Source organism: Doryrhamphus excisus, linkage group LG1 (genome assembly GCF_037039965.1).
Source record: "Doryrhamphus excisus strain RoL-2023G ecotype Guam linkage group LG1, RoL_Dexc_Guam_v1.1, whole genome shotgun sequence".
NCBI classification, from domain to species: Eukaryota; Metazoa; Chordata; class Actinopteri; order Syngnathiformes; family Syngnathidae; genus Doryrhamphus; species Doryrhamphus excisus.
In genome coordinates this window covers 12716354-12728125 of record NC_136357.1, presented here as the reverse complement: position 1 = coordinate 12728125, position 11772 = coordinate 12716354, and the positions used below count along the sequence as shown (strand labels likewise).

The 11772-nt window shown below is 38.6% G+C and overlaps 2 protein-coding genes across 3 annotated transcripts; both read right to left on the bottom strand.

Annotated features, from left to right (window-relative positions):
* Positions 1 to 275: 275 nt before the first annotated feature.
* nudt7 (nudix (nucleoside diphosphate linked moiety X)-type motif 7) lies at positions 276 to 1702 on the bottom strand. Its single transcript, XM_058074566.2, has 3 exons — positions 1161 to 1702; positions 938 to 1096; positions 276 to 847 (listed from the first exon to the last, which is right to left on the bottom strand). Exons 1-3 carry the CDS (start codon positions 1317 to 1319, stop codon positions 500 to 502), a joined length of 666 nt encoding a protein of 221 aa, XP_057930549.2. The 5' UTR covers positions 1320 to 1702; the 3' UTR covers positions 276 to 499.
* Positions 1703 to 1845: 143 nt separating this feature from the next.
* hprt1l (hypoxanthine phosphoribosyltransferase 1, like) lies at positions 1846 to 11303 on the bottom strand. Of its 2 annotated transcripts, XM_058074567.2 has the most exons (9): positions 11160 to 11303; positions 10333 to 10439; positions 6967 to 7150; positions 6292 to 6357; positions 6170 to 6187; positions 6010 to 6092; positions 4171 to 4217; positions 3736 to 3812; positions 1846 to 2489 (listed from the first exon to the last, which is right to left on the bottom strand). In XM_058074567.2, the coding sequence occupies exons 1-9, from the start codon at positions 11175 to 11177 to the stop codon at positions 2442 to 2444; spliced, it is 648 nt and encodes a 215-aa protein (XP_057930550.1). In that variant the 5' UTR covers positions 11178 to 11303; the 3' UTR covers positions 1846 to 2441. The 2 variants fall into 2 exon arrangements, with proteins under 2 accessions (XP_057930550.1, XP_057930551.1); XM_058074568.2 differs by lacking the exon at positions 3736 to 3812.
* Positions 11304 to 11772: the final 469 nt, after the last annotated feature.

The following is an 11772-nucleotide window of genomic DNA, read 5'->3' as shown; positions in this document are numbered from 1 at the left end:
TTGTATTTTTTTATGTTTTTAAGTTATAGCACTTCTACATGTGCATATTTGGGTAAATGGACCCCCTTGCCCCAATAAAATTAGATCTCTAAGTTTTTTTTGTAGTTTTTAAAAGATGTGCTTTTAATGACTCCATTAAAAAAAATATTAAAATATTTATATTTTTTTTTTTTTAATTTTATATTAACTTATATATATATATATCAACTTATAAATATTTCACCTAAATATGTCACATTTTAACTTTTAATAAAAAAACCAAAATATTTGCACTCCTAACTTGAAAAAAAAGGGTTTGTCAGAAAATATTACTTATGGAAATACTTTTTTACAATAAATATTTGCATTGCAAACATTTCCAAAGTATTTTATTCCTCAAATAAGTTTTCTCTAATATAACTTCCATAATTTGACATCACTTTAATATAACTGCTTTTCCATAATTTCCCATTTTGCAACATCTTACCTTCTTTAAGATGTCAGAAAATAAAAGGACAATTCACAGTTTACTCAGTCTTTGGTGAAGGTGTCGTGTGAGCATGACTTGTAGTTCTTCCACATTAATATCAAAATCGGGTTTGGTCTTTTGGGCAATGGCGGCGACAATAAAGGCGATAATGGCGGTCAGACCCCAAATGTGATACTTGGCTCCTGTGTCAGGGTCCACATAGTCAACGGCGAAGGTTGGCATTGCGGCGTGTACAGCAGCAAGGTCATCAAAGTGGTCTTTGTTAAAAGCGAAGACGTCCAAGGGGACAGTGAACACAGCACTGACCTCTGCAGGGTTTGGACTGGGCCTGAAGGACTCCTCGATGAAGCCAACCACTGGGGTCACCAACAGGTTGTTCTGTTCATAGATGAGAGAACACACAAGTCAAAATGATGGTACCTTATTGATAAAGTGCAGTATGACGATGACGTAGACATGACCAAGCACCTTACTCATGATGGGGTGCAATGCGCATATGACGCGGACATCACCAGGAAGTACACCAATCTCCTCCTGAGCTTCTCTCAGGGCCGTTTCCACTTCATCTTTGTCACTGGGGTCTTTTTTACCACCAGGAAAACATACCTCGCCTCCACTGGTCCTTAGCTAACATACACATATATATAAATATCTTACCAACGAATAATTATAACGCATTTGTATTTCTTACCTGCTTGGAACGTAGAGTCATCAACGTATGCAGCTTCCCATTTCGTACAAATAGAGGGACCAACACCGAGGCTTTATTCAGCTCAGGTATCGGCATTAATTCCACTTTTCTGACGTCAAACTGTTCAAAAACAGCAATGGTTTCCATTTTGATTGCCATGTTAGCAAACCGGTGCGAAGTCACGACCAGCTAGCATAAACCGCCATGCAGGAGTGGCGTTAGTAACGCTTAAAACAAGAAACACTGGTATATATATTAATATCATTAATAACTTTAGTTGGGTTTTTATAGGAAAATAAAATATTTACTTAACACAACGATAAACATGAAACGAGTACCAAATGTTGGGAACAGCCAGCAATCCCCCCCACAGCGCCACCAAGCGTATTGGATGACCGTAGTGGCCAAACATTTTCCAACGTCCTCTAGCCGGCGTATTGAATGGAATGATGCTTTTTCTTACGTTTCCATACTCGTGTCCCAGTTAGCGTCACTGTATAGTTAAAAACGTCCTGTAATGACTTAATACATACTACCTCTTTACATATACATTAGTTATGTTATCCATTTCCATGATGTGGAATGCTAGGGAGTAGTGCCATGAAAAATTAGGACAAATTTATATTCAAGTGACAATTTATGGGATCAATTTGATTTAACATAATAAAAACTAGGTATTTGCAAATGAATTCACCAAAAAACTTTATATATTATCTATAGTGTTCATTATAAATAATATAGCCAATATAGTCTCTTCAGTTCTTATTGCTCCCTCTGCTGGCCAACCTGAATATGTGCAGTAAGAAGTAGTATTCTTTGTTTCAACTGCAGATCCATGATGAAAATTTATGAAATAAAACAATAACAGTATGTAGGTTCTCAATCAGCCTTCAGTCACTTGGCATAAAGTGAATATGATACAGTACATGGACATTAAATATGTGCAAACTAAAGGAGATGACTTACTCACTGAACATACAGTACAGCCTGAGTCATGAGCCGCAACAAATGACTTACATTCTTCATATTAAAAGATAAATCTAATGTACAGGTAAAACCTTTAAACAACAAATAAATACATCAGACAACCAAAAATAATACCCAATAATTAACAAATCAACCACTTGCTTTTCAGTCAGGAGGACTGGGGAATTCATATTCTTATGGTAATTCTAAATTTACAAGCACATTTTTGGGGCTCTTCCGTGTAGAAAAATAAAGAATTAAGGAAGATCATCACAGTGGTCCCAGTCGTGAGTGGTTGACAGCTTCTTCATCGCTTCACACTTTATACTTCTCCTTGGCCTCGTCATTCAGTATGCAGATGTGCTGTTCAAACATACAAGTTATGGTTATCTGGGAATGTGTACTGGACACATACGTAGTACATTTGGATGAATTTTTAAAAAAAATGTGATCTAGCTACATGCATACTGGGAAACTCAAAACTCATACATTGCCATTCTTTTCCATCACACTGCTGCTTAAAGTGCTCATGACACCACAAATATTGTGAAAAAAATAATGCCTTAAACATTTTCATCATACTGCGGTCATAACTACGAAAAAGTCACATTTGAAACAGGGACCGCAAGGCACGTCTTCAAGACACGTCTCCAAGACATGGCATGCCATCAAACACGACCCTTTGAATTTACTGTTGCACCCTACAACACATTGCACATTCCACATTAGCCACCTAGCAGGCACATCACAACAAGCTGGATAGGAATAGCACAGCGTTAGCCTCCGTCAGCACTAGGCATATGAGCATGAGAAATGTCGATTTTTCACGATAGTATATCTTTTGGGTTTTTTACTTTTTATATTTCCATCTTCCTAATCAGTTCACATTTCCACATGTCCAAAAGGAGTAGGAAGAAGCAAAGCTTATTAAATCCTACCCCTCCATCTGGTACTTTTACAATCAGTAACTGTTACATTTGTTCACTTCCTGCTTTCCTAATATAGTTTTTATTTTTGTTTTTCTTTTTTCACGTACTGAAGTACGAGGTGATATGACCATACAATGACATAATGGTTACCATAGTAACTATCAATATAGTGATATATATAGCACATCATGGCTGGTTCAAGACTCTTCATCCTTGTATTTAGCAATTAACAAGTGTTTTGGTGTCATGAGTACTTTTAAATAGTTTCCCATAAATTTCCTTCCTTTTTTATCTTTCTTAAATGGAAAATTGACATGAAATGGCATTCAGCATGCTAACACGCATCTGCATCTGTCCAACCTCATCAATGGTCAAAAAGTTGTATCAATACAATGGTTAACTTCTTTTTACACTTGTATGATAGTTAAACACGCTCCAAAGCGCTACACATTAAATCGCTGTCAGCATGCCAACACGCCTATGTCTTTGCCACATGTCGTCAAAAGGTTTAATAGTTTAATTTAGTTGTAGAATACAGCGGTTTACTTATTTTGACATTTATATGTCAGGTAAGGTGACTTCAAAGATTGCCGGTACAGTGTAATAGGTTCTACCGTAGAACAGATTAATTCTATTTTCATTATTTCCTTTTTTGGGTGGTACAAGCTCTGCAGACTTACACTGAGGTCTCTGAAGTACTCGTTGTAGTCCAAAGCATAGCCCACCAGGAAGGCGTCAGGCACCTCAAAGCCGATGTCTGCAGTAAACATATGTTAAAACTGGCTAAGTTACTGCATCAAAAACAACTATTCTAGGAGGGTGGAATATTTGTATTGAATGATACGCGATTAATTAGAGTGGCAGTAAGTGAAAGCAGTGCTAGCAACTGTTCTTAAGGGACAATCTTGATCAGGTGATCACAACCTAAAAGCATTATGTAACAGCAGAGAGCCACACGGCGTGGTGATCAAGCAGTTTCCTGAAATTAATGTTAATCCTGATGAGGAGAAGAGGAATAAAACTGCTTGCTAAAAGCCTTTTCAAAAGGATTCAAATAGGATTAATACACAGCATTTACATTACTACATGAGGAAAATATGCCAGTAGGTACTCACAATCTGGTCTGTACCCTGAACTCCTGGGGGTCCTCTTCACCAGGAGACTGCAAACAGCAAGTAAAACAGGAACTAATGACATCTTTTTTCTTTTTTTTTTTATTTTTATAGATAGACTTTCTTTGTCATTGCACAATATCACAGCAGTGAAATTTCCAACGAAATGTCGTTGCCTGGCTCCCACATAATAATAAATAATAACAATAATGTGGAGAATAAATAGATGACATCAAATATGCACAATGTACAGTGTAAACAGTAATTTGAACAAATAATTTAAATAATTTTGAATAAATAATAATAATTTAAGTAAGTATAAGTTTAAGTAATAAGTAATAATTTTAAGTTTTGCGTGTGGGCAGGTAGAGGGGCTTATTTGGCATTGAGCAGTCTGATGGCCAAGGGGAATTAATTTATAATAATTTTGATGTTCCTTTTCTTCGTCTCACTGTACGGCACAGGCTGGATGAGAAGAGGGTTCACTCTGCATGTGTTTGTGCGCATTGGTTCTATCTATGAGTGAACCCTCTTATGAAGTGTGGGGCTACTTAGTGAGTGGATACACACAGTACTAGCAGTTAGCAATTTAGCAAAGCGATTTTTCAGTTTCTAAGCTGAAGGCCACAATTCCAGTGTGGAGGTTCAGTCGACTATTACTGATGCGTTTAGTTTGATGTGCGCTCACAGACAGTGTCGCTAGCTACACTGCAAAAGAAATGTAACCTTTCAATACGGTTTAAAGGCTAACATTTGGAGAACTGTTGGAATGTTTGACTGACAGTACAACTTGCCCGGGAGAACGTACATGTATGTCACAAACGGAAATTCACAAACTGTGTGACCGAGTAGAAAAAGACGTGTTGAAGATCAATCAGCAACATTTGACTGTAGACACGAGGCCCAGCTCAAATATGACCTCCGTCATTAGTTTAATAATACACCACTTAACTGTGTGTGTGTACTTTTTATTGGAGTGTTGTTGTTTTTCAGCTTAACAGAGACAAGGTGAGTCTATACAGGCACAGGTCAAATATACTTGAGTACCATCTTGTGGTTGAAATATGAATTACACCTCTCGTGACAATAATAGGTCTCAAAAAATGTTCATTCATTCATTTTCTACCGCTTTTTCCAATATCAAATTCAAGTCAAAATTATTGACCAGCAAAATGTGTTACAACCACCACTATAAACTATTTTTAAATACATTTTATTAAAATGTTTCAAAAATATTTTAGTTTTTTCTTGTATAGTAAGGTGTCATCAAATAGGCGATGTTATTTAAAGGCGGATATAAATAAAGCATTGAATGATAATATACTATTATTAGGAATCTGCACTGCTATGTGGATTGCAACCAGGGTTCTTTTAGTGCTTAAAGTACTTTTTTTTTTTTAAGTAAGATTGTCATTTCCATTGCAGGACATTTGAATCAGTTCTAAAATTAGCGCCGTGGCTCCCTTGTTTTGGGGTCAAAGGGTATCAAGCAAATTAACCAAAGAAAAAGCTTGATTTTTTTTTCATTCTTCCCGTTTGAAATCAAGAGTCTTAGTCTAGCTATTTGTTTTTGTCTGCTGTGTTCGTGAAAGATGCCCTGTCTGTGTATAAAAGCATTAGGTGTATATCCAGGAAGACAATGCTATTTTTACACCCATCAGAGGAAAGCTACAAAGCTTCCACACATTTCCCGCTCACAGAGAAATGGCCTCTCTTCGTTCTCTTAGTAGAGATTAACTCTTAAGCCGCTACACGCCGACTGAAAGTAACTGTGTCCATTAGCTAAGAGCAGCGGGCAGCACTCACATGCACGCTCTCTGGATGCACTCGTGCTCCACCTACCTCACCACTTTCACCATCTTGGGTCTGCTTTCATTTAGCAGGGACAGCAACGTCTGCATTGTCCTGCCCGTCTCCACAATGTCCTTTTGGTGAAGAGAGAATGTTTATTTATCAAGTATTTACTAAGTAAGTAAGTCACTTCAAAACATGAACATCTTACCTCAACTATCAAAACATGCTGCAGTGACAAAAGAAATCGTTACTGGAGACCACATTTACACTGAATTCATTGATTAATCATTGATTAATCTGACATTGGTAGTAACAAAGGGAAGGACAAACCTTGCCGGAAAGACTGGACAGCTCGTCGCCTCCTATGACTTTGACACTGTTGGTTGATTTGTCATTCTAAGGGTGACACGGAGGTCTTACTGTTAAAAGAGTGCGCCTGTTTGGAATTGAGTCAGCCACATTTTGTACCTCAGGGGTCCTAATAGATTTTTTTTTTTTTAGATTTTTTTGTTTCACAGACTACAATCACGGTGCAAACACAGAAATGACAGCAGAACATGGAACAGTTAAGTAAACAGACAAAAGGCTACTACTAGTACTATGGAGAATAGCAAATAACAGCTATGTTAACTGTAAACATGTATGTAACTTTCACTACTTTTTACAAAACAAGTGCCGCAAGGCATGCTGGGAAGACAGAAGCCCTGAAGAACCTGTTCATGAGAACTATATATCAGTTCACTTTATTGTTCTGTAATACTTGAAACCCCTTTTACTGTGAAATACTTGATGCGACCAAGTCTCACTCAGACTCGACCTTCAGCAGCCCCCATCTAAGTAGCGTTTGAGGAAAAGTGTGCCGTGGACGAAAGACACTACACACCTTTGGGATGAGCTAGAACAGCCCTCTCCTCAAGCACTTTTCATTGCTGTGCTGGCACGTCTCATTCGCTCCTCACATTTTCAAGTACATCCCATAAATCTCTCACCTCACAATGAACTTACACAGTAGCTCTTCACTCTGATGAAATCCACCGTCAGCGGCACAGATTTATCGCTGTTTTGGTTCAGCGTTTTAATGTAGTCCAGCAGGTCGGCAAAGAATTTGTAGCCGCCCTTCAGCACGCATAGAGCAACAATGTGGTGGCCCCCCATGTCACGGACGATGTCGCGGGCCAAACGCTCAGTCCTGACACACAAAACAGATTGCAAAGTCTCAGACGATTGGCAAAAATCCAATAACTTTATCTTTCTGTACAAGCATTTTAAAATGTTTGTTACACTAGCCAGAAATATTTCAATATTGAACAAAGCAAAATTTGTTCTCAATCAGAAATCACTCCACACTCTTTATTGCTCTCTGGTTCTACCATATCTTACTTATTGTGTGGAAATATGGGCTAATAACTATAAAAGCAATCTTCACTCGCTAAATGTACTGCAAAAAAGGTCAGTTAGGATAATTCATAATGCCGCCTACATACTAACTCCTTAAAATCACAATTTCCAATTTCTAATAATCAATTTCTAAAATCACAAATATTTAAACTTGCTGATATAGTTAATCTTCAAACAGCTAAAATAATGCATAAGGCTAAAAACAACCAATTACCTAAAAATGTCATCCAATACTTCTCTACAAGAGAGGAGAAATGTGATCTCAGGGAAGAACTACATTTGAAACACTTATATGCTAGGACTACGTTAAAAAGCCATAGCATTTCAGTATGTGGAATCAAACTATGGAATGGATTGAGTAAGGACCTCAAACAATGCACAACGATGAGACAATTCAAGAAACAATACAAGCAGTTGATGTTTGCTAAATACCAGGATTCTTGAAGAGTCTTGAACCAGTCATGATGTGCTATATATATCACTATATTGACAGTTACTATGGTAACCATTATGTCATTGTATGATCATATCACCTCGTACTTCGGTAAGTGACAAAAATAAAATAAAACAATAATAAATTAAAAAATATATATATGTATATTAGGAAAGCAGGAAGTGAACAAATGTAACAGTTACTGATTGTAAAAGTACCAGATGGAGGGGTAGGATTTAATAAGCTTTGCTTCTTCCTACTCCTTTTGGACATGTGGAACTGTGAACTGATTATGGGATGCACTCAATTGTAATCTGATGCATGTTCAAATGAAATAAAACCATTACTTCATTACCATTACCATTAGTCAGTTGTTGGTGTCATATGTTTGACACTTCCTACACTGTGTTCTTTACAATGAACTCACCTGCCGTACTAATGCTGCCTGAGCAGGTTGCTTCATACCGCTACTACAACAGTGGTTCTCTTGCTCCTGTGTGGTGCAACACATTTGTTCCTAAATGGCCATGTGGTCAAAGAGAGCTGAGTTTTCCTTTCCCGTTTCTCATGTACGACAATTTCATGATTAAAGATGTAGCTGTTTTTTTTTAATAAATGAGTTTTCCGACTTCAGAAATCACACAGCCTCTCTCCAGTTATCGGCTGCTTCCAATTAACTCCCCAAATCAACGGCCCAGCTATAATTATAATTACAGCATTTATGGCACTAAGGACAACTTAAGGTCAACAATGCCCAGTTTCCTATTACCTATTAAAGATGCTTCCCTGGCCAACTTTCCCCAAGAGTGTGTCTTCATTGACAAAAACTACGAGGACTGGTTTAGTTGAACACAAGTGGACTTCTTTGTTAACTAAAATCCCAATTTACCCAGCAGCTGCTCTCTTTTCCCATCCAAACTCATTCAAATCCATGATGTGTAAATGACCCGCGATTTCAAAGGCAAATTCAAAGCAGGTGGACTACACAAATTTGAATATCTAGTTCCATTTATTTTGCACCTGAAAGCCATATTTTTTGTGGTAATTATGGCTTACAGATAAACACACCCAAAATTCAGTTTCAGAAAATCAGAATGTTACATAAGATCAATTAAAAAAATATATTTTAAACTAGGGCGGCACGGTGGTCTAGTGGTTAGCGCGCAGACCTCACAGCTAGGAGACCAGGGTTCAATTCCACCCTCGGGTGTTTGCATGTTCTCCCCGTGAATGCGTGGGTTTTCTCCGGGTACTCCGGTTTCCTCCCACATGCTAGGTAAATTGTCCATAGGTATGAATGTGAGTGTGAATGGTTGTTTGTCTATATGTGCCCTGTGATTGGCTGGCGACCAGTCCAGGGTGTACCCCGCCTCTCGCCCAAAGACAGCTGGGATAGGCTCCAGCACCCCCCACGACCCTCGTGAGGAAAAGCAGTAGAAAATGAATGAATGAATATCAGGTTTCTGAAATGTACTTTCTTTTCTGTGCACTCAATACTTGGTTTCTATGGACTTCGGAGTTTGGGAGTCCATGAAGCGGCATTTGGTACCTTTGGCGGTGTGGGCAGGCGCCAAGTCCTGCTGGAAAGTGAACTCCATATCTTCATAAAGATTGCCAGTAGAAGGAAACATGGAGTGCTTTAAAATTTTCTGCTGGATGGCTGCATTGACTAGTCTTCATAAAATGTGGACCAACACCAGCACCAGCACCAGCACCATCTTCACTCTATTATGGTTTTTGAAGATATACTGTTTGAATGAATCACTGTTTTTTGGCCTGGTATCAGTCAAAAAGTATGATCATTTTCAAGCATAAAAGGGCCAAATGAACTAAAATACAAATATCAAAGTTATGTTGTGACGAGCTGTAGTATTCTACACTGGTCACTAGGTGTCAGTAATGTTACATTGATGAGACATTAGCAAGGAAAAAAGTACTATATTGGGTAATACAAGTGTAAAGATGACTATAGGGTTGCTATACAACCCATTGGTGAAAGAATGCATAGCGCTATGCACTCTTTTCCACATATTATTGTTCTTTAAATACCAACGTTTTTGGAGGAAGATGCATACGCACATTTCACTTCCGCTAACATTTTTGTGTGCGGCAATCTTTATGAATGGATGACCCAGTTATTTCGCCACATAGTCCAGGTAGGACGCTTCATGAGGAATGTAACATAGGTAGCCCCTGTTTACAATTCATCTGTGCTTGGTGGCTTTATACGCTGACTCCAGCCTCAGTCCACACTTAACAAATTTTGCTTGACAATCCTCTCAAAGCCTGCCAATGATCAAGTCAGCATTCTTGCACATGATTGTGTAGACTACTGTCCCACAGGTGTTTTGAGTTTATGATCTGATTATGCATTTGGGGGTTTCGTGTACCTGTAAACCATAATCATCAAACTAGCAAGAAATAAAGGATTGAAATATGTCACAGAGTGTAATCAATCAAGATAGTAAATGGGTTTCACTTTATAAAATGACACCTACTTGTTCATGATATGCACATTTTCTTGCCAGACAACAGCTCACCTGTCCATGATGAGTCCATGAGGAATGATCACCTTGTCCAGATCTTGTTCGTAATGTCTGGGCATACAGAAAAGGTCCAAGTCGAAGCCCTTTTCGTCATCTGCGATCTTAATGGAGAGAAATAAAGACAACTTGAACCACATTAAAATATTCAGCCGTCCTGTTTTGGAGATGAAATTATCACTCATTGGGTCTGGAGTCAATTGACAAACAAGGGATGACTATTCGATTTGAGACATGCGGCCATAGTGGTTTTATGGTTTTATATTATTATGGGAGAAATTCTAGTAAACTCTTGCGTGTACTGGGCGTGGCTATCAGATACCAATTGTTTTCATTGTTTTTTTTAATACATTTCAATTGTGCCCTGTGAAGCTTCAAATACAATTTCAAACAATTAGACTCATAATGAATGGTGTATTAGTTTCATATAATGATTAGGGGAGACCATTTGGAAATTGAAAAACTGAATCAAATCAGGCAGTAAGAGAGACTACTACTGTAGTTTAGTAGCTTAACACGTAGCCTAGCTAGGTTCACGTCATTCTTTAAAATAAAAACACAATTTAATGAGGATTGAATCTAAAAAAGGTACACTGCATCGGCAACATGGCAACACCCCAGCCTCTCAACCACCTGTTTACCCCTCAACACTAACGCACAGACTTTAGAAGAGAACTCATTTATAAAAACATTAGTGTCATAGCTGAAAAGCTGATTCTAACGGCGTAAGCACACGCCGCTGGTCCAAACGGGGACATAAGGTTCTCTACCACACCCTCGCAACTAGTTCATTAGGGACGTGGTCGTAGCGAACGCGTCCTCACCTCCAGGTACGACGCCATGTCGGTGTTCGGTCCGTCTCAGAAATTGAGCCGAGGACTCATGCTCTGTTGTCGGTGGGGACGCCTCCGTCGTTGTCAGGATGGAACACACAGAAAGAGGGAGCGATGGTGGTGGTGGTGGTGGTGGTGGTGGTGGTGGTGGAGGTGTCGCTCCTCCGGCGGGATTTATAAGCCGGTTACGTCAGGATCCACTTTTCCTGTCTAATAATAATCTGATTTGTACGACACAAGCCGAGGTTCGACTAAGGTGTCTGGACACAAGAGAGGACTCGGTCGGTAGTTTCTGTGCTGCCAAGTGTTTTAAAGGAGAGGCTGTAGATGACGCAGTAAAAAAAAAAAACGGTCAAATGCTCTGTAGTGGCCTTTATATCGTCGTCATTCTTTTATCGTGTCTGTTTTGGTCATTTGTAAACACCATTTATTTACCGTATAACATTTTATTGATTATATCAAATCATCCTATGACTTGAATAATGGGTTCTTTCTTTATGCTCCAAAAGTCTTAGTGACAGTAGCTTGCATTGACTCTGATTTGAAAAGAAATCAGTCCATAACATTAGGAACCCTCCACAATCCATCCAATGTTTATATAGAT

Bases quoted from the DNA above. Each gene is read 5' to 3' on its own strand.
- nudt7 (XM_058074566.2), bottom strand. From the start codon at position 1,319: ATGGCAATCAAAATGGAAACCATTGCTGTTTTTGAACAGTTTGACGTC. The intron at 1,097-1,160 runs GTAAGAAATACA...TGTGTATGTTAG, and splicing joins TGACTCTACGTTCCAAGCAG to CTAAGGACCAGTGGAGGCGA. The intron at 848-937 runs GTGCTTGGTCAT...ATCTATGAACAG, and splicing joins TGCACCCCATCATGAGTAAG to AACAACCTGTTGGTGACCCC.
- hprt1l (XM_058074567.2), bottom strand. The intron at 7,151-10,332 runs GTGAGCTGTTGT...TTTGTGTGTCAG, and splicing joins CATGGACTCATCATGGACAG to GACTGAGCGTTTGGCCCGCG. The intron at 6,358-6,966 runs GTAAGTTCATTG...TGTCACCCTTAG, and splicing joins TCAGAGTGAAGAGCTACTGT to AATGACAAATCAACCAACAG.